This window comes from Haliotis rufescens, unplaced genomic scaffold (genome assembly GCF_023055435.1).
Source record: "Haliotis rufescens isolate VD_foot unplaced genomic scaffold, xgHalRufe1.0.p SCAF_6, whole genome shotgun sequence".
Taxonomy (NCBI): Eukaryota; Metazoa; Mollusca; class Gastropoda; order Lepetellida; family Haliotidae; genus Haliotis; species Haliotis rufescens.
In genome coordinates, this window is record NW_025964334.1 from 2,177,042 (window position 1) to 2,198,962 (window position 21,921).

Consider the following 21,921-nt stretch of genomic DNA (forward strand, 5'->3'; position numbering starts at 1 on the left):
TAGTCTCTGAAATGAACACATCGTACATAAAAAAACAGTTGTTCAGTTATCTTAGACAGACTACGACACGGGTGTCTTTACGGGTATGACAATTAGTCACTTTTTTCGTACTTGTGCCTTATGACTGAATATTTGTGCAGGAACTATTTAAATATCAGTGCTGACAGAAATTCATATCAAGTGTTTGTCCTTGTTGACATTTCGAGGTGTTGATATATGCAGGTGAGTTGCACCATGTTGATACGTTAACAGTGACCTCATTTACCACCACTCGCCCCTTTCCGTAACTTGCAAGAAGACCAATGGTACTAGTTGGTTACGAATGCAGTGACCTGAATTCTTTAGAATAGTCATTTTAAAGCGACCAAAGATCCGCGAGCCATGCATATATTCGCGTGAATGCCCCAGAAATACTTCCGTGTACTGTGATACCAGAATACTAGGACCGGATATCACCACACACGAGCGGAATGCAGTCCCAAACACGGCAAAAGTCACGCTATAGCGGGGAACAGATAACATCTGTGGATTTGAACTGAATGCAGTGTACTGACTGTTGTCCTGCATTGACTGATGTGATGCTTGTTCTTACTGTTGTAATTGTTACCTGAACAAACTGTTGTAATTGTTACCCGAACAAACTGTTGTAATTGTTACCTGAACAAAACTGTTGTGATTGTTACCGAACAAACTGTTATGATTGTTACCTGAACAAAACTGTTGTGATTGTTACCTGAACAAACTGTTGTGATTGTTACCTGTACTGACTGTTGTGATTGTTACCTGTACTGTCTGTTGTGATTGTTACCTGTACTGACTGTTGTGATTGTTACCTGTACTGTCTGTTGTGATTGTTACCTGTACTGACTGTTGTGATTGTTACATGTACTGACTGGTGTGATTGTTACCTGAACAAACTGTTGTGATTGTTACCTGTACAGACTGTTGTGATTGTTACCTGTACTGTCTGTTGTGATTGTTACCTGTACTGTCTGTTGTGATTGTTACCTGTACTGACTGTTGTGATTGTTACCTGTACTGACTGTTGTGATTGTTACCTGTACTGTCTGTTGTGATTGTTACCTGTACTGATTGATACCTGTACTGACTGTAGTGATTGTTACATGTACTGAGTGTAGTGATCGTTACCTGTACTGTCTGTTGTGATTGTTACATGTACTGGCTGTTGTGATCGTTACATGTACTGTCTGTTGTGATTGTTACCTGTACTGTCTGTTGTGATTGTTACCTGTACTGACTGTTGTGATTGTTACCTGTACTGACTGTTGTGATTGTTACCTGTACTGTCTGTTGTGATTGTTACCTGTACTGATTGATACCTGTACTGACTGTAGTGATTGTTACATGTACTGAGTGTAGTGATCGTTACCTGTACTGACTGTAGTGATTGTTACATGTACTGGCTGTTGTGATTGTTACCTGTACAGCCTGTAGTGATTGTTACCTGTACAGACTGTTGTGATTGTTACCTGTACAGCCTGTAGTGATTGTTACCTGTACTGTCTGTTGTGATTGTTACCTGTACTGACTGTTGTGATTGTTACCTGTACAGCCTGTAGTGATTGTTACCTGTACTGACTGTAGTGATTGTTACATGTACTGACTGTTGTGATTGTTACCTGTACAGCCTGTAGTGATTGTTACCTGTACAGACTGTTGTGATTGTTACCTGTACAGCCTGTAGTGATTGTTACCTGTACTGACTGTTGTGATTGTTACCTGTACTGACTGTTGTGATTGTTACATGTACTGACTGTTGTGATTGTTACCTGTACTGTCTGGTGTGATTGTTACATGTACTGACTGTTGTGATTGTTACCTGTACTGACTGTTGTGATTGTTACCTGTACTGACTGTTGTGATTGTTACCTGTACTGACTGTTGTGATTGTTACCTGTACTGTCTGGTGTGATTGTTACATGTACTGACTGTTGTGATTGTTACCTGTACTGACTGTTGTGATTGTTACATGTACTGACTGTTGTGATTGTTACCTGTACTGTCTGGTGTGATTGTTACCTGTACTGACTGTTGTGATTGTTACCTGTACTGACTGTTGTGATTGTTACATGTACTGACTGTTGTGATTGTTACCTGTACTGTCTGGTGTGATTGTTACATGTACTGACTGTTGTGATTGTTACCTGTACTGACTGTTGTGATTGTTACATGTACTGACTGTTGTGATTGTTACCTGTACTGTCTGGTGTGATTGTTACATGTACTGACTGTTGTGATTGTTACCTGTACTGACTGTTGTGATTGTTACATGTACTGACTGTTGTGATTGTTACCTGTACTGTCTGGTGTGATTGTTACATGTACTGACTGTTGTGATTGTTACATGTACTGACTGTTGTGATTGTTACCTGTACAGACTGTTGTGATTGTTACCTGTACTGACTGTTGTGATTGTTACCTGTACTGACTGTTGTGATTGTTACCTGTACTGACTGTTGTGATTGTTACATGTACTGACTGTTGTGATTGTTACCTGTACTGTCTGTTGTGATTGTTACCTGTACTGACTGTTGTGATTGTTACATGTACTGACTGATGTGATTGTTACATGTACTGTCTGTTGTGATTGTTACCTGTACTGTCTGTTGTGATTGTTACCTGTACTGACTGTTGTGATTGTTACATGTACTGACTGTTGTGATCGTTACATGTACTGGCTGTTGTGATCGTTACATGTACTGACTGTTGTGATTGTTACCTGTACAGACTGTTGTGATTGTTACCTGTACTGACTGTTGTGATTGTTACCTGTACTGACTGTTGTGATTGTTACCTGTACTGACTGTTGTGATTGTTACATGTACTGACTGTTGTGATTGTTACCTGTACTGTCTGTTGTGATTGTTACCTGTACTGACTGTTGTGATTGTTACATGTACTGACTGATGTGATTGTTACATGTACTGTCTGTTGTGATTGTTACCTGTACTGACTGTTGTGATTGTTACATGTACTGACTGTTGTGATTGTTACCTGTACAGACTGTTGTGATTGTTACCTGTACAGACTGTTGTGATTGTTACCTGTACTGACTGTTGTGATTGTTACCTGTACTGACTGTTGTGATTGTTAACTGTACTGACTGTTGTGATTGTTACCTGTACTGACTGTTGTGATTGTTACCTGTACAGACTGTTGTGATTGTTACCTGTACAGGCTGTTGTGATTGTTACCTGTACAGACTGTTGTGATTGTTACCTGTACAGGCTGTTGTGATTGTTACGTGTACTGACTGTTGTGATTGTTACGTGTACTGACTGTTGTGATTGTTACCTGTACAGACTGTTGTGATTGTTACCTGTACAGGCTGTTGTGATTGTTACCTGTACTGACTGTTGTGATTGTTACGTGTACTGACTGTTGTGATTGTTACCTGTACTGACTGTTGTGATTGTTACCTGTACAGGCTGTTGTGATTGTTACATGTACTGACTGTTGTGATTGTTACATGTACTGACTGTTGTGATTGTTACCTGTACAGCCTGTAGTGATTGTTACCTGTACAGACTGTTGTGATTGTTACGTGTACTGACTGTTGTGATTGTTACCTGTACTGACTGTTGTGATTGTTACCTGTACTGACTGTTGTGATTGTTACCTGTACTGACTGTTGTGATTGTTACCTGTACAGACTGTTGTGATTGTTACGTGTACTGACTGTTGTGATTGTTACGTGTACTGACTGTTGTGATTGTTACCTGTACAGACTGTTGTGATTGTTACCTGTACTGACTGTTGTGATTGTTACCTGTACTGACTGTTGTGATTGTTACCTGTACTGACTGTTGTGATTGTTACCTGTACTGACTGTTGTGATTGTTACATGTACTGACTGTTGTGATCGTTACATGTACTGACTGTTGTGATTGTTACATGTACTGGCTGTTGTGATCGTTACATGTACTGACTGTTGTGATTGTTACCTGTACAGACTGTTGTGATTGTTACCTGTACTGACTGTTGTGATTGTTACCTGTACTGACTGTTGTGATTGTTACCTGTACTGACTGTTGTGATTGTTACCTGTACTGTCTGGTGTGATTGTTACCTGTACTGACTGTTGTGATTGTTACCTGTACAGACTGTTGTGATTGTTACCTGTACAGACTGTTGTGATTGTTACCTGTACAGCCTGTAGTGATTGTTACCTGTACTGACTGTTGTGATTGTTACCTGTACTGACTGTTGTGATTGTTACATGTACTGACTGATGTGATTGTTACCTGTACTGACTGTTGTGATTGTTACCTGTACTGACTGTTGTGATTGTTACATGTACTGACTGTTGTGATTGTTACATGTACTGACTGTTGTGATTGTTACCTGTACTGACTGTTGTGATTGTTACCTGTACTGACTGTTGTGATTGTTACCTGTACTGACTGATGTGATTGTTACATGTACTGACTGTTGTGATTGTTACCTGTACTGATTGATACCTGTACTGACTGTAGTGATTGTTACATGTACTGAGTGTTGTGATTGTTACCTGTACTGACTGTTGTGATTGTTACATGTACTGACTGTTGTGATTGTTACCTGTACTGACTGTTGTGATTGTTACCTGTACTGACTGTTGTGATTGTTACCTGTACTGACTGATGTGATTGTTACATGTACTGACTGTTGTGATTGTTACCTGTACTGATTGATACCTGTACTGACTGTAGTGATTGTTACATGTACTGAGTGTTGTGATTGTTACCTGTACTGACTGTTGTGATTGTTACCTGTACTGACTGTTGTGATTGTTACCTGTACAGCCTGTAGTGATTGTTACATGTACTGACTGTTGTGATTGTTACCTGTACTGACTGTTGTGATTGTTACCTGTACTGACTGTTGTGATTGTTACCTGTACTGACTGTTGTGATCGTTACATGTACTGACTGTTGTGATTGTTACCTGTAGAGACTGTAGTTATTGTTACCTGTACTGACTGTTGTGATTGTTACCTGTACAGCCTGTAGTGATTGTTACATGTACTGACTGTTGTGATTGTTACCTGTACTGACTGTTGTGATTGTTACATGTACTGTCTGTTGTGATTGTTACCTGTACTGACTGTTGTGATTGTTACCTGTACTGACTGTTGTGATCGTTACATGTACTGTCTGTTGTGATTGTTACCTGTACAGACTGTAGTGATTGTTACCTGTACTGACTGTTGTGATTGTTACCTGTACAGCCTGTAGTGATTGTTACATGTACTGACTGTTGTTATTGTTACCTGTACTGACTGTTGTGATCGTTACATGTACTGTCTGTTGTGATTGTTACCTGTACTGACTGTTGTGATTGTTAACTGTACAGACTGTAGTGATTGTTACATGTACAGCCTGTAGTGATTGTTACCTGTACCAACTGGTGTTATTGTTACCTGTTCTGCCTTGTGTGATTGTTACCTGTACTGACTGCTACGAATTCTGCATAAGGTGTTAGTAATGATTGTAAAACAGTAAACTGCAAAACTATAAAACTATGTCTGTATACATGCAACTGTCGATAAAACACGCAACATTCACACCCATATAGTCATTCATCTAACTTTCGGAAAGAAAACCTTTCACTAAAATACCTATTGTAGCCAACTGTATATTCGCGTGTCATACGTGTGTGATGTGTCATATATGAAATATGCATAATAGCCTAATCTCGTGTTTACCGCTGTCTTAACTGAACCTTTACATTTCAATCCTCGCGACCACTCCTTCCTATCGACTGCTATAGCGAGGAAATACCTTATCCGTCGCAATGTGCTATTTATAGCGCCAACGTGTGCAGGGGACCACTTCGGGGAATCACTCACAACAAAGTCTCGTGCAAAGTAGGAGGACGGGACGATCAGTCATGGCTTCTGTGCAGTGATGGGCTACCGTCTCTTTGGAACAATAGTTTGGGTGACACTTTGGTAGGTTTTAACTTGATTAAATTATGACCTGGCACGTGCCGATAGTCAGAGGAGCGTCGTGCATGGTGACACATTTATATCCTACGCCGGATCTAGTGTCTAGTGTGTGTTTGAAGGGAGGAAGGTTGTTATTCTTCCCCTGTGTTACCTAACCGCATCTAAACACGGCGTCAGGGATAACATTGACTGTAACATATAGGATATTGTTATAACATTGACTGTAACATATAGGGTATGTTACAGTCAATGTGTAGAAACAGTCTGTGTAAAATGGCTGTAAAATGGCTGTAATTTTCACGTAGACAAGTTACCAAACGCCAAATCATTTAAGTAATTTTACAACTATTTTTCCGTTTAGTATATTATGATAACGAATTCCAAACATTTGAAAATGATAGGATTAAAAAGAAAGAAAGTAAATGTATATTTTTTTTTGTTTTTTTGCTTCTAATCCTCTTCGCTTTTTTTTGTAAGGGCGACGACGCAACAACAATACGACAATGCGACAACGCGACAATGTCCCGTCCAGATATGCACTGTGATAACCTCACAACAGAATAGGTACCCCTAGTAGTGTGGCCGCACGTCACGCAGATACCGCCGGTCGACTGACACGGAGGCCCTGTGTTGGTGACTGATAATAGGCCTTGATAAATATTTTTGTTGTATTTAATCTTTGTAAGGAAACGACGAAGTAGGATAAGCACCCTGTTGACCTACTAGATGTGCATAATTAAAGGGTGGCCAGGCTCGCTGATTTGGTTGATGCATGTCACTGTATCTCATGTGTAGATCGATGTTCATGACGTTGATCACTGGATTGTCTGGTCCACTCTCGGTTATTAACATACCGACGTCATATAGCTGGAATATTGCTGAGTGCAGAGTGGAACCTAAAAGTGTCCACATGTACTTCACCTTCAAGACACACCTGGCAGTCACAGTAAACTTTTGTCCTCTGCATATGTGTTATTTAGGGAATTTAAAAGTTTCTTTGAACAGTTCTGAATGTATAGAATATTCGCAATAATCTAAATTTAGGCCTGGTCATAGATTAAATGAAGTGAGCTGATTGGCTGTTGACATTCCTTTAGAATATGCCAAATTTGTAAAAATGAAATAGAAGATGAATATTACTCTCTCAACGTATGTATATAGTCGTGATAGAAAAATATAGTTTGTTGTAGCTTTTTTGACTCTGTGAATCTGGGGTTTTGAATGAACAAAAGGGGCGATGGGGTAGCCTAATTGTTTAAGCGATCGCTCGTCACGCAGAAAACCCGGGTTCGATTCCTCACAAGGGTACAATGTGTAAAGCCCATTTCTGCCCCCACCCCCCACCCCCGACGTGATATTGCTGGGATATTGCTAAAAGCGGCGTAAAACCATCACTCGTGCACTCACGAAGGAACAAAAGAATTAATTTATCGATTAAATTTACTCTTCTCGAGAAACCTGAGCCACACATTGCGCGACAAACAACTCGAGCGTCACGAGTTCTTTGTCAGTGCAATGGAAATCAGATCACACCTTCAATGAGAGATACAATTACGTTCGGTCTCGGTAAAGAATGTTGCGAACCATGGTCTAATTCGGTTAACAACTGAAGTCAGCTTTACAAGTGGTACCCCTGACACGGTACAGTCCACCATGTTGTAGAAGGGCTACCCCCGACACTGTACAGTCTACCCTGTTGTAGAAGGGCTACCCCTGACACGGTACAGACTACCCTGTTGTGAAAGGGCTACCCCCGACACTGTACAGTCTACCCTGTTGTAGAAGGGCTACCCCTGACACTGTACAGTCTACCCTGTTGTAGAAGGGCTACCCCCGACACGGTACAGTCTACCCTGTTGTAGAAGGGCTACCCCTGACACGGTACAGTCTACCCTGTTGTAGAAGGGCTACCCCTGACACTGTACAGTCAACCCTGTTGTGGAAGGGCTACCCCCGACATTGTACAGTCCACCCTGTTATAGAAGGGCTACCCCTGACACTGTACCGTCTACCCTGTTGTAGAAGGGCTACCCCCGACACTGTAAATCTTCCCTATTGAAGAAGGGCTACCCCCGACACGGTACAGTCTACCCTGTTGTGAAAGGGCTACCCCCGACATTGTACAGTCCACCCTGCTGTAGAAGGGCTACCCCCGACCCAGTACAGTCTACCCTGTTGTAGAAGGGCTACCCCCGACACTGTACAGTCTACCCTGTTGTAGAAGGGCTACCCCCGGCATTGTACATTCTACCCTGTTGTAGAAGGGCTACCCCCGACACAGTACAGTCCACCCTGTTGTAGAAGGGCTACCCCTGACACTGTACAGTCCACCCTGTTGTAGAAGGGCTACCCCCGGCATTGTACAGTCTTCCCTGTTGTAGAAGGGCTACCCCCGACACTTTGCAGTCCACCCTGTTGTAGAAAGGCTACCCCCGGCATTGTACAGCCTTCCCTGTTGTAGAAGGGCTACCCCTGACACTGTACAGTCCACCCTGTTGTAAAAAAGCTACCCCCGACACGGTACAGTCTAGCTACCCTGTTGTAGAAGTGCTACCCCTGACACAGTACAGTCCACCCTGTTGTAGAAGGGCTACCCCTGACACGGTACAGTCCACCCTATTGTAGAAGGGCTACCCCTGACACAGTACAGTCCACCCTGTTGTAAAAGAGCTACCCCCGACACTGTACCGTCTACTACCCTGTTGTAGAAGGGCTCCCCCTGACACGGTACAGTCCACCCTGTTGTAAAAGAGCTACCCCCGACACGGTACAGTCTACCCTGTTGTAGAAGGGCTACCCCCGACACGGTACAGTCTACCCTGTTGTAGAAGGGCTACCCCTGACACGGTACAGTCCACCCTGTTGTAGAAGGGCTACCCCCGTCACGGTACCGTCCACCCTGTTGTAGAAGGGCTACCCCCGACACGGTACAGTCCACCCTGTTGTAGAAAGGCTACCCCGGACACCGTAAGTCTTCCCTGTTGTAGAAGGGCTACCCCTGAGACTGTAAGTCTTCCCTGTTGTAGAAGGGCTACCCCTGAGACTGTAAGTCTTCCCTGTTGTAGAAGGGCTACCCCCGACACGGTACAGTCTACCCTGTTGCGGAAGGGCTACCCTCGACACGGTACAGTCTACCCTGTTGTGGAAGGGGTACCCCCGACACTGTAAGTCTTCCCTGTTGTAGAAGGGCTACCCCTGACACCGTAAGTCTACCCTGTTGTAGAATGGCTACCCCCGACACGGTACAGTCTACCCTGTTGTAGAAGGGCTACCCCTGACACGGTACAGTCTACCCTGTTGTAGAAGGGCTACCGCCGACACTGTACAGTCTACCCTGTTGTAGAAGGGCTACGCCTGACACATAACAGTCCACCCTGTTGTAGAAGGGCTACCCCCGACACGGTACAGTCTACCCTGTTGTTGAAGGGCTACCCCCGACACGGTACAGTCTATCCTGTTGTGGAAGGGCTACCCCCGACACGGTACAGTCTACCCTGTTGTTGAAGGGCTACCCCCGACACGGTACAGTCTATCCTGTTGTGGAAGGGCTACTCCTGACACTGTACAGTCCACCCTGTTGTGGAAGGGCTACCCCCGACACTGTACAGTCCACCCTGTTGTAGAAGGGCTACCCCCGACACGGTACAGTCCACCCTGTTGTAGAAGGGCTACCCCCGACACGGTACAGTCCACCCTGTTGTAGAAGGGCTACCCCCGACACGGTACAGTCTACCCTGTTGTTGAAGGGCTACTCCTGACACGGTACAGTCCACCCTGTTGTTGAAGGGCTACCCCCGACACGGTACAGTCTACCCTGTTGTTGAAGGGCTACCCCCGACACGGTACAGTCTATCCTGTTGTGGAAGGGCTACTCCTGACACTGTACAGTCCACCCTGCTGTGGAAGGGCTACCCCGACACTGTACAGTCCACCCTGCTGTGGAAGGGCTACTCCTGACACGGTAAAGTCTACCCTGTTGTGGAAGGGCTACTCCTGACACTGTACAGTCCACCCTGTTGTGGAAGGGCTACCCCCGTCACGGTACACTGCACCCAGGATACAAGGGGTACTCTGTCTTGGTGTGTCTACTCAGTTGTTTGTATTAAAACAATATGTACCTTGAAAGATCATCGTTTATACTGTTTCAGCTGTTTGACTTTACCCAAATCGTCAAAAATCACATTCAAATAAGTGGTATAATCTGAAGTCGCGCTTATACCGTGTTTACGAGAATATTTTTGATAATGATAGCAATTTGTTATTTCTGAGAAAATAGGTCTTGTGTACGAGGATGAACCTTTGAGGGATGGCGGATTCCAAGAGAAATGAGACGTCAGGAGTGGCGACAGAAGAGAGTCTACAAACGGATGCAGGTTGGTGAAGATTATCTCACTCTCTGCTTCGTCCACTTCAATGTCACCTGGTCAATAACGGGCGGACGCTTTAACCAAAATCAGCGGAACCGGGTGAAGCAAAGGGACGCAACTCTGCATAGTTGAATTGTGACGCCTTAGACCACTAGCAAACTGTACTCTGCAGAGTGGCATTATGTTGCGTGTTACTATCCATTAACAGTGAGCTGATGTTCTCCCTTTACAGAATGATACACAGTTTTCACGAAATGCTGCTATTGTTCACGTGAATTCATAAAGCGAGCGGTTAAACGCCGGTTAGAATAGATTTTCACTTACCGTATTTCTTCGATTAAACGCTCGGGAGTGTATTACGAGAAAACTCCGTGAATATTAAGTGCCCGGCGTTTAATCTACATCCAGCGTTTAATCGAGGAAATACGGTATGCATACGGCTTGCGATGTAATGTGGGAGGAAAGCCCGAAGTGACGCATGTCTTAGATGTTTGCTAATTGGAGTGAAACCCATGACTTTGTTGCTGAAAAAAGCCAAGAAACATAGATTCGAACTCCCGATACTAGGTTTTGACACACCGGAGGGATGCAGCTTGCACAGCGAATTATACAGCCTTAGAAGATTGGGTCATCCGTGTCCCAATTAAGTCAAAATACTCAATACCCTTCACATATTATAATTGCTTAAATTTATGAGCAGATTCGTTTGGAAGTAAGGAAATGATGCAACTCCATATACTTTGTCGGACGCGAAATCCCATTGAATTATGTGCACTACATTTTTATAAACATTTCCTCCACAGTGATAGACTCTATGACAGACGGCATATCCCCGACTGTTGTCCACTCTAAAGCCACGGCAGGTACGTGTGTGTGTGTGTGTGTGTGTGTGTGTGTGTGTGTGTGTGTGTGTGTGTGTGCGCCCCTTTGCGTGCCTTGTGTGTGTCCGTGTGTTTGTGCGTGAACGTGCGTGCGTGTTTTCCTTGAAACCACTAAAAGTGGGTTTATGCGTGCATGTGTGTGTGCATATGTGTGTGCATGCGTGCGTAGGTGCTTGCGTGCGTTCGTTCGTTCTTTCGTTCGTTCGTTCGTGCGTGCGTGCGTGCGTGCGTGCGTGCGTCCGTGTTTTCACCCTGAAGCCGCAAAAGGTACAGGGACCTTAGCAACCTCTACCCAACAGAGCGCCATTTTTCTGCAAGGTGCCAATTAAATTCCATTCCATTACCACATTTAAACTGAGGTATTAAATTTGACAGTGATTATGTGTTACATCCTTTCGTTGACAGATTATTTTGAAAGGCAATTATTGTGAACGTAACGTTTTTCAGTGGGAGAGCCGTGTGATGACTCCAGAGTGTCACCTCATGATGTCTGTGGAGCGACCACACCGAAACAGGTTGTTGACAGCACTGGTAAGTGAATGTGCAAATGTCGCCGTAGAGTGGTACAGATTACATGATGCGGGAACCATGATCTATATCCATCATTTAACTCACGCATTTGTCATAATGGAAGTTCAGCACGTTCTCCTGAAGTGTTACTACATCCAGTGAGCTTCTGTACCTCTGTTGTTCCCTCTTACTACAGGGGGCCAGGGATCATCAGTGCCAGCCCCCACGGAGGAGTCTACAGTCCCCAAACAGGCTGCAGGTAAATGTGTACCGATACATCTAGACTTACTGAAGTGTGTGACTAAATGTTTACCGATACATCTAGACTTACTGAAGTGAGAGACTAAATGTTTACCGATACATCTAGAGTTACTGAAGTGTGTGACTGATTTTACGTTAACCTTGATTTGAAATGAATAATTCAAGCTTTTCTGATGACATAAAATACTCTGCTGCGTGTCAAGTATTTCAGCATCTGTACGGGAATTATTTTTCTGTTTAGATAGTGGAGGGAGCATACCCAGTTCCAGGTGTGCCAGAGATGAGATGAGTCAAACAGCACCAAGGGCAACGGTAGAAGCTGTTTTACCATCATTTATCTGTCTTCTTCCATATCAATGTTGATAAAGAAATATTAAATATGATACTTTTCATTTAAATAAAAATGTTCATGGCTAAGCTTTAAGGTGTTTTTCTTTCTCTCGCAAGGAAAGAGGAAATGGAAACCACAACATGCAGAGGTTTTGTAGGACTCCAGTGATATCCCCTTTCGAGAAATATTGTAAAACGAACGGGAGTGTATTCTGTTATTTGATTGGTTGATTAACGTTGTTGAAATGGATTTGAAATTTTCGGTTATTCATTCACATGACAACCCATTCATTATATCTATTAATCTATCAATATTTTATCAGAACAAATTCAATTCAGTTATTTGTCCTCCTTGAAAGTATGTATGTGCATGCCAATAAATATTTCTGACATTTGAATATTGAAGAGGAACAACACGTTTAAACGTCTTTTCCTGAATATGTTCTGATATCCTAAACAATCAGAATCGTATTTGGTTTCATCAGGTCTCCACGAATCCCCCAACTCCCATGACCATTTCCATGATTGGCTGCACAAACATACAACTTGAACTGGCCACAGGTTAGTACACACACAGCTTAACACGAACACGCCCGTGCGCATGAGGTTGGTTAATTTCTGTCGTATGACTCAGCGACAGCCAAATGCGGAAGGAAGACCCAGGACGCAGGTCGTACGCGTATGCCATTTTGGCAAACTTTGACATGGTTCTGACTGATCAAAGATGAAGGCCAATGAGGATTGGAATCCATGTTCAGATGCCTTGCAAGACTAAAGTCACAGCTCTACGTTCGCATTAGCACAATCTAATATTTTAGTCCTATATTTAGCTTTAAAGCTCGTTGATAATGTATTTCATCACGATCACTTATCATTGGGGGCGGTCGGGTAGTCTAGTGGTTAAAGCGTTCGCTCGTCACGCCGAAGACCTGGGTTCGATTCCCGACATGGGTACAAGGTGTGAAGCCCATTTCTGGTGTCCACCGCCGTGATATTGCTGGAATATTGCTAAAAGCGGCGTAAAACCATACTCACTCACTCACTCACTAATATCATTGTCTAATACTCATGTTTCTTTCTCATGTTAGGTACTGAAGGAAGGCAACTGCAAACCAAGGCAACAGTGAGTTGTATGATTATTACCTAATAAGTAGAATACCCATTGATCTGTTTCATTTTGAAAACACGATAAGCATAGTGTCAAGAATTGGTAAATAAGTTTTAAACAGAATCAAATCGATGTGTGAAAGTAACACTTTGACTAGACTTTCCAAGAAAGATGCGAAGCTGTGCGTTCATTCATTACATTGTCTTATTTCAGCCTACCGATCGGATATAAGTTAAAGAGGTCCTTCTAATTGTATGCATAAGTCGACTGCAAAGAAAGCAGAAAGGAAGGTTTTAGGGGTATTCCGTATTTCAATGACAATCTGACCAGGATTGTAACACGCACATGCACACGCACGCACACACAGACACAGACACACACACGTGAGGTGCCATATCGTATGCATATATTCAACAGCTGTTGACTTACGAATGCCTAAGAATAATGTGTAGTGAGTGACCTTGTGTGTGGATTCAAAACACGTGTGGTATTATCAGAAAAAGAAATGATGTGGTTATACCAGAATCAATTTTTAAACAAAGCCAGTCTCATTCACAAAGAAAAATTATTTAGGAATACGATTTATTGATGTGAAAAACAAAACTTTAACCCATATCCTTAAAGATAGTCTTGCAACATTGTGCAACTACACCCTTTCTATAATCATAGCACAATTCCGACTACACCATGAACATGTGTTAATGAGTCACTATCAAACAATGATGATACCGTTGGCACCCGTCACAAGCACCTCCATAAAACCTAGAACCCAGCCTGAAACTAACTACTGCAATCAGTTCTTTTAAAACTATATATCACTCTTCTGTGTAATGTTCCATTCCATATGTATTTTCAGCCCACCTACAGACCAAATTGTCATCTGACTAAAGGGGAGCCGCTCAGCATAGTTCTTGTTGGCAAAACGGGTAATGGAAAAAGTGCAACAGGAAATACTATTTTCGGGAAAAATCAACTTTTCAAGTCTTCTCCTGGATCAAAATCTCTGACAAAGAAGTGCCAACTTGAACACGGACTTATAGCAGGACGAGAAATATACCTGGTTGATACACCTGGTAATATGGATACGAGACATCCGAAAGAATGCTTGCAGGAGATAGGATCTGCTATTTACCTGTGTCCGGATGGGTATGATGCTGTTCTACTCATTCTCAAATTTGGTAACCGTATGACAGAGGAAGAAAGAAAAGCTGTCCGTGAAATACGGAAGCTCTTTGGACAGGACATATTCTCCAAACATGTTGTGATCGTGTTCACATATGGAGATAATTATGACAGCGAAGAACCATTTGAAGATTTCATTTTCGAAGATGCTGAAGACTTCTTAAAGAATCTTATCACTGAGTGCAAACATCGGGTTGTACTTTTCAACAACAAATTCAAATACTTGGAGGCTGAAGAGGAATCTTTCCATCAGGTATCAAAACTAATGGAAATCATTGACTATCTCAGGAGATGCAACAATGGTAGGAAGTACAATAACGATTTTTTTAAAGATGCAAAAGAGTTGCATATGGGAATAGAGGAGACTGACAAGTCACTGCGCAAGCAGCTGTGTATAGAACAAGCAGAGCTTGACAAACAGTTACAGACTGATCAAAAAGACAAACTGCAGAAAGAAAAGGCTGAGAGCTTAAGTAGAATGAGAGAGATAAAAGAGCAACAGTTGTTAAAGGCTGAACACTTTGGGAGAAAGTTGAATGATATCGTGACGAAAGAAAGAAATGAATCTGAAACAAAGTTGAGGGAGTCATTATCGATACACATGGAACAATGGCAAAAGGTTTGGGTCCAAGAAGTTGAAAACATTTGTGAAAACAACGAAAAACAGTTCTCTGCATCATTGGAGAAGGACCAGGAACTGAAATTAGAACTGAATACAGACGATGACATGAGAACTTCAGAGAGTGACCTTGCAGAAATATTTGAATCTGATGCTGAGAATGATGGAAGTTTGAAAGAATGTTGGAATGAGTTCAGGGAGAAACTAAATGAAAAGAAGAAATCCAACATAATGATATGGGAGAATAAGGTATCCGAGGTGCTTGGCAAAAGGATTAAAAGTCTTAGGGGTTTCACAAAGAATACAGTTTCAGAATTTGAGAACGAGTGGTTAAAGGAAATGGAAGAGAGAAGAGCTGAACATCTTTCAACCAGTGACAAGGTCATTTCTGAACTGAAAGAAGTTGCCATACAGAAGGTGAAGGAAATGTTTGAGGCTAAAACACATCTGGATAACTGGAGGGACGAAATGGACACTGTCCAGGACAGCGAGGAGCTTCTATGGAGAAACAGCATTACTGATATTCTTTCTGAAAGAAAAAGGCAATTTGAAGAAATGATCCATAAAATAAGACAACAGAATGAGGAAGATTGGCAGAAGAAGCTTGATGCTAAATGGAATGAAAAATATGAAGAAACACACCAATCACTGGTTCTCGAGAAATCCTACCGAGAAAGGAAGTGGAAGCTTGACACCCAAAAAGAAATTGGATCACATGTTACTGAGATACAGGCTAAGTTCAAGAAAGAAGAGAAGATAAGACAGATTGATGACATCATGAAACATGCCGAAAAAGAAATTTTGAATCATGGGACGTTTCTACTTCAGAGACTGTCAGAAACATTGACAAGAAGAGGCGCCACCAGTCAAGAAACATGGGATGAGAACATCGCAAACCTGACGCATCTTTTGATGAATGTGATGAATGGGGATGGATGGCAGCGGTCAATGATGCAGAACATTGAGGAACAAAGACATACATCTATGAACAGATGGAGAAATACAACAAGGACCACTGTTGAAAGTCAGGCGAGAGATTTCAAACATCGTTTAAATAAAATTTACCTCGTCGCAAACGAAAAGTGGACACAAACATTGAAAGAAACGATGATGAAACAAAGTCATTCTTGGGAACAAAAACTGCACCAGTTAAGTCAAGGATATGCCGAAGTTGTGGAAAAACAGATTGATGAAACACTCAAAAAGAAAATTTCAAAGCGGAACACTTTGCTACATGACTGGACTGATTTTGAAGAGAAATGGAGTTCTAAAGTAGAAAATATCAGGTATAAATTTGAACTAAAGTGGAAAGAAATGATAAAGCCACTTTCCAGAAATGTTGATTTTAGGATCTGCGAGGAAGATATCATCAGAGTGAAACAGACTTTTGAGGAGACGATGTACATCAAGCGAAACGACCAAGAACATGCATGGCTGACAGAAGAACAAAAGCTGTTTGAGAGCATGACAGACAACTTTAGGAGGAATCTGTCACACAAACATTGCTCTCAGGAGGAGCAAAACAATAAACACATGGATGCTGAAGTTCTCAAGCACACAATAGCCTTTAGAAGAGAGATGGATATATATGTTGATGACGTATACAAATACTGGCAAGACGTATTTGATGATGGAATGAAGAGGAAACTCAGGGACATTAGAGGTGTAGTTGGGAGGCACCAGGCAGCCAACATGCAGTCATGGAAAGAGGAAGCTCAAAGGGAAATCCTTGACATTATATCCAAGTGGAATCAGGAAATGACGGATATACTAACACACAGGGAAAATGAGTGGAATAGGCCCATGAAACAGCTGAGGTTAGAGAAGGAATGGCAACTGATGATAGAGCTCAGGACCTTGCAAGCCATCTTCAGAAGAGAGATGGAAACTATCACCCGGGAAGAGCTGATGGCATCACACCAGCAAGTTAATCAAATTCTTAAAACAAAACGCCACAGGTTGGAGGTGAATTGGAATGAGGATAATATAATGGCTCTCAATTTGATGATGACGAATGCTCTTGACAGAGCCAAGTTCGCTTCAGAGGAGATGATGCAAGAGACTATGAATGAAATTATTCATCAGAGAAAACTTGAAGAACAGGGATGTGAACTGATGATAAAATCTGAACGGCTGATCAGTCAAAAGAAGCAGCTAGACGAGGCATGTCTTGTACATTTTGGCAAAAAGTTTGCAGAAATGAATGCTTGCTTCCCGGTCGAGTCCTTGGTACAATTATTCACAGGACAAATTGTTTCCTTATCAGAAGTCAACATAGGTGACAAACTCCTTTGCTATGATGGAAATGGCATGCCTGTGTACAGCCCTGTGTATCGGTTTGGCCACAGACAGCAATACGGACACAACACGTTTATGGAGATATCCACAAAATCAAGGATATTGAAGGTTTCTCCAAATCACCATGTCCACATTGGAAAATCTGTCTGCAGGAAAAGCACTAAAGCTGCAATAGCTTTAGAAGCTGGTGAAACTGCTCTAGTGTTAGGGGAGGACGGCATTCTGGTACCAGAGGAGGTTCTTTCTGTCAGTTTGACAAGCGGAAGAGGTCTATATGCCCCCTATACACTGTGTGGTACCCTAGTGGTGGATGGTGTGCTTGCTTCCTGCTATGTGGATCGTGTTACACCTCTTCTAGCACATTGGCTACTGGCACCTGTTAGAGTTTGGTACAGACTGTTTACTCTAGGTGCTTCTAATATTGCAACGAAGAAGAGTCCTGAAAATATTCCATTCCTGAAAGTGCTTGGACCCCGAGAGGTCTCTGTTCCATTGGAGAAGAGAGAATTTTCTGAAAAAAGAAAGGTGAATAAGATCTTCTAGGTAGATGAGTTTTTCACCTGAAATATTTATGTTTCTTTAATGAAATAAAGTGTTTTGTATGAATTTTTTTTATGACGATAATTTTCTGAAAATTTTATGATATAATTTTATGAAATAATATGTTTAGTATGAACTTCTTTTACTTTTAGGACTAATCGCATAAATATATGTTCTGTACTTGGATGGCTTTCCGAAATTATGCTTCAGTAGGAAAGGAAAATAACTAAATGCTTTGTACCATTGCATGTGTGCTCTTTTGAAACCTTTACCCAAATAGAACATTTAACATTAATATTGCCTTGCAGTGTATCTGTGGTACGCACAATGTTGCTTTATTCTTTAAAGACATTCAATAACATAAAAAAAGATATTAGTTTGAATTGTCAATAAGACTTTGATTTTCCTTATTGTTTATATTCCAGATGCCTAATGATAGCAAGTCCTCTTGACGTCTTGGAAGGTTCGGAGGGCTAAACTAATCTGTGTTCTTGCCAGCATGTGAAATCCGTTTGTATTAAAATTGACTCTGACAATCTCTCAAATGACACAAAACTGTGTCTAAGGTACGATTGTATTCCATTTCATGTGATCTCGTTGGTTTGATGGCAGTTGTATTGTTGTTATTACAATTTTAAGGGGTTGTTATTTGTTTTAGTATTAGTATAAAAAGTATTACTTTGTTAGTATTTTGCGCACCTAAAGTGTCGATATTCCCCGGTGTACACTAACACGGCAGCCAACAGATTACCAGCCAACAATGTTTAATGTGTCCGGTCAGGATTGTCTTGTCTTATTTTAATTTATATGAAGATAAACCTTTTACAACTATATTACGTAAGTTTACTTCAGGAAGTCCAACACTTTTAAAAGTATATTTCGAACGCTGATAGCTGTCATGCAGTATATGCAGTTTCTTCATCAGCTTCACTGTATCAGTAAAACTGAGGCTTCTTATTTTACTCAAATACACATTTCACAGTACAGTTCAATTGTGGGGCGTAATATCTGGAGTCTGCAATCATTTTCGTTTTAATAATTTTGAATATGACATAACCTGTGAATGCACGTCAGTATTGTATTTCTCGAAACATGCATCTACATGTAGACCTGTTCAGTTGAAATAAACCATACCCAGTGTTCTTCTGTTGTGTATTGTCAGTATTCACTCTTTGAAGGGGCGGAGTTGCGTCCCTAAGGCGTTCTACGACTACCAGATTCGACCTGATTACGATTCTTTGTTTGATAGCTCTTTGTCCGTGCTCTGAAGTGGTAAACTCCAAGGCATTCATCGCTTTAATGATAACCCTGATAAATCGGAAATACTATTTAATGTGGCTTTAACGTCAACTTGCATACTCACTCACTCATAACTTTGGTGTAAACAACAAATTTGACCCTAAATTTGGTCTAACCTGTACTGCATAAAAAATGATAATCAAATTTTATCAGGGGTAAGTTCTTATTAAATAATCATAACGCATAAACTATGTGTGTGTCTTTCAATGTGAAACTAGGCTGTGAAAATAGCAAGTCGGTTTTTTAAAGGTATTTAAACCACGCACACGGGTATGGCAAACTTTTGATCGTTTATAAGGACGAAGCAGAAACTTCGTTTGGAGGATTCTATCAGTAAAAGGACATGACCCATGGCCAACAATATTTCAGTTTTTGGTATCTTTACATTACGTCTGCATATGTGGAGGAAATTCCAGAGTTATCAATTGAAATCTTAAAGATAGGTTACAGACTTAGGATCATAATAGGGAAAGTATACACAAGGATCCTAATTGGGAATATATAGGTTACAGACCAAGGATCCTGATTGGGAATATATAGGTCTAGACCAAGGATCCTAATTGGGAATATATAGGTTACAGACCAAGGATCCTAATTGGGAATATATAGGTCTAGACCAAGGATCCTAATTGTGAATATATAGGTTACAGACCAAGGATCCTAATTGGGAATATATAGGTCTAGACCAAGGATCCTTATTGGGAATATATAGGTTACAGACCAAGGATCCTAATTGGGAATATATAGGTTACAGACCAAGGATCCTAATTGGGAATATATAGGTCTAGACCAAGGATCCTAATTGTGAATATATAGGTTACAGACCAAGGATCCTAATTGGGAATATATAGGTTACAGACCAAGGATCCTAATTGGGAATATATAGGTCTAGACCAAGGATCCTAATTGTGAATATATAGGTTACAGACCAAGGATCCTAATTGGGAATATATAGGTTACAGACCAAGGATCCTAATTGGGAATATATAGGTCTAGACCAAGGATCCTAATTGTGAATATATAGGTTACAGACCAAGGATCCTAATTGGGAATATATAGGTCTAGACCAAGGATCCTAATTTGGAAAGTATGAGTTACAGACCAAGGATCCTAATTGGGAAATCATAGGTTACAGACTAAGGATCCTAACTGGGAAAATATAGGTTACAGACCAAGGATCATAATCGGAAAAATATATGTTGTAGACCAAGGATCCAAGGACATGACCCATAGCCAACATTATTTCAGTTTTTGGTATCTTTACATTACGTCTGTATATGTGGAGGAAATCCCAGAGTTATCAATTGAAATCTTAAAGATAGGTTACAGACTTAGGATCATAATAGGGAAAATATACACAAGGATCCTAATTGGGAATATAAAGGGTAACAGACCAAGGATCCTGATTGGGAATATATAGGTCTAGACCAAGGATCCTAATTTGGAATATATAGGTCTAGACCAAGGATCCTAATTGGGAATATATAGGTTACAGACCAAGGATCCTAATTGGGAAAATATGAGTAACAGACCAAGGATCCTAATTGGGAAAGTATAGGTTACAGACTAAGGATCCTAACTGGGAAAATATAGGTTACAGACCAAGGATCCTAATTGGGAATATATAGGTTACAGACCAAGGTTCCTAAATGGGAATATGCTGGTTACAGACCAAGAATCCAAAGACATGACCCATGGCCAACATTATTTCAGTTTTTTGTTTCTTTACATTACGTCTGTATATGTGGAGGAAATCCCAGATTTATCAATTGAAATCTTAAAGATCGGTTACAGACCAAGGATCATAATCGGGAAAATGTACACAATGATCTTAACTGGGAATATATAGGTTATAGACCAAGGATCCTAAATGGGAATATATAGGATAAAGACCAAGGATCCTAAGTGGGAAAGTATAGGTTACAGACTAAGGATCCTAAATGGGAATATATAGATTACAGACCAAGGATCCTAATCAGAAAAAATATATGTTGTAGACCAAGGATCCTAATTGGGAATATATAGGTTACAGACCAAAGATCCTCATGGGGAAAATATGCGTTACAGACCAGAGATCCTAAACGGGAAAATATGGGAATAGAACTAACGAATAGCGGGTCCAGGTATATTCAAAGGACGCAATTCTACAGCACTAAACTCAAAACACTTTTCAAATCAAGCCACAAAGACAAAATAAATTTTAGTCCCGAGTATGTGGATGCGTTAAACAGTTGTAAGATACGTCCTGTATAACTCTGACAAACAAAATATGATGACGTTATGAATTCACTTTTCAACAGGAAACAGTCAAATCAATTTAACAGTTAATCATGAATAATTCGTTTGTCTTTATATCCAGCTAGATCTCCAGGGAGCCGTATTTTAAGTACACTTAATTAAATCTTGCTTTCTACTTTCCAAGGGAGGGAACATTTCAGGGCACCTTAGGTTTTGCGGCTTTTCTCAGTGTATCCATATCCTCAGCCACATTTGCAAATACAATAATATCATATGGCAGTGTTTTTATTGTCAAATAATGACCGGTAGAAATTCATTGCATTGTGTTTGGACAATAG

General features: G+C 41.2%; 1 protein-coding gene across 6 annotated transcripts; it reads left to right on the forward strand.

The window, feature by feature from the left end:
* Positions 1 to 5,745: 5,745 nt before the first annotated feature.
* On the forward strand, positions 5,746 to 19,188 carry LOC124149794 (coiled-coil domain-containing protein 18-like). Of its 6 annotated transcripts, none has more exons than XM_046521576.2 (11): positions 5,746 to 5,953; positions 6,428 to 6,514; positions 10,227 to 10,323; positions 11,121 to 11,180; positions 11,646 to 11,729; positions 11,905 to 11,967; positions 12,211 to 12,281; positions 12,782 to 12,860; positions 13,388 to 13,422; positions 14,264 to 18,031; positions 18,472 to 19,188. In XM_046521576.2, the coding sequence occupies exons 3-11, from the start codon at positions 10,257 to 10,259 to the stop codon at positions 18,496 to 18,498; spliced, it is 4,254 nt and encodes a 1,417-aa protein (XP_046377532.2). In that variant the 5' UTR covers positions 5,746 to 5,953; positions 6,428 to 6,514; positions 10,227 to 10,256; the 3' UTR covers positions 18,499 to 19,188. The 6 variants fall into 6 exon arrangements, with proteins under 6 accessions (XP_046377532.2, XP_048241893.1, XP_048241894.1 ...); XM_048385936.1 differs by lacking the exon at positions 6,428 to 6,514 and adding an exon at positions 9,016 to 9,114; XM_048385937.1 differs by lacking the exon at positions 6,428 to 6,514 and having other exon boundaries at positions 10,220 to 10,323.
* The last annotated feature ends 2,733 nt before the right edge of the window (positions 19,189 to 21,921 follow it).

Excerpts from the sequence above, each read along its gene's own strand:
- LOC124149794 (XM_046521576.2), top strand. The coding sequence starts at position 10,257 with ATGGCGGATTCCAAGAGAAATGAGACGTCAGGAGTGGCGACAGAAGAG. Across the intron at positions 11,730-11,904 it reads ACAGGTTGTTGACAGCACTG|GGGGCCAGGGATCATCAGTG; the intron begins GTAAGTGAATGT and ends CTCTTACTACAG. Across the intron at positions 18,032-18,471 it reads AATTTTCTGAAAAAAGAAAG|ATGCCTAATGATAGCAAGTC; the intron begins GTGAATAAGATC and ends TTTATATTCCAG.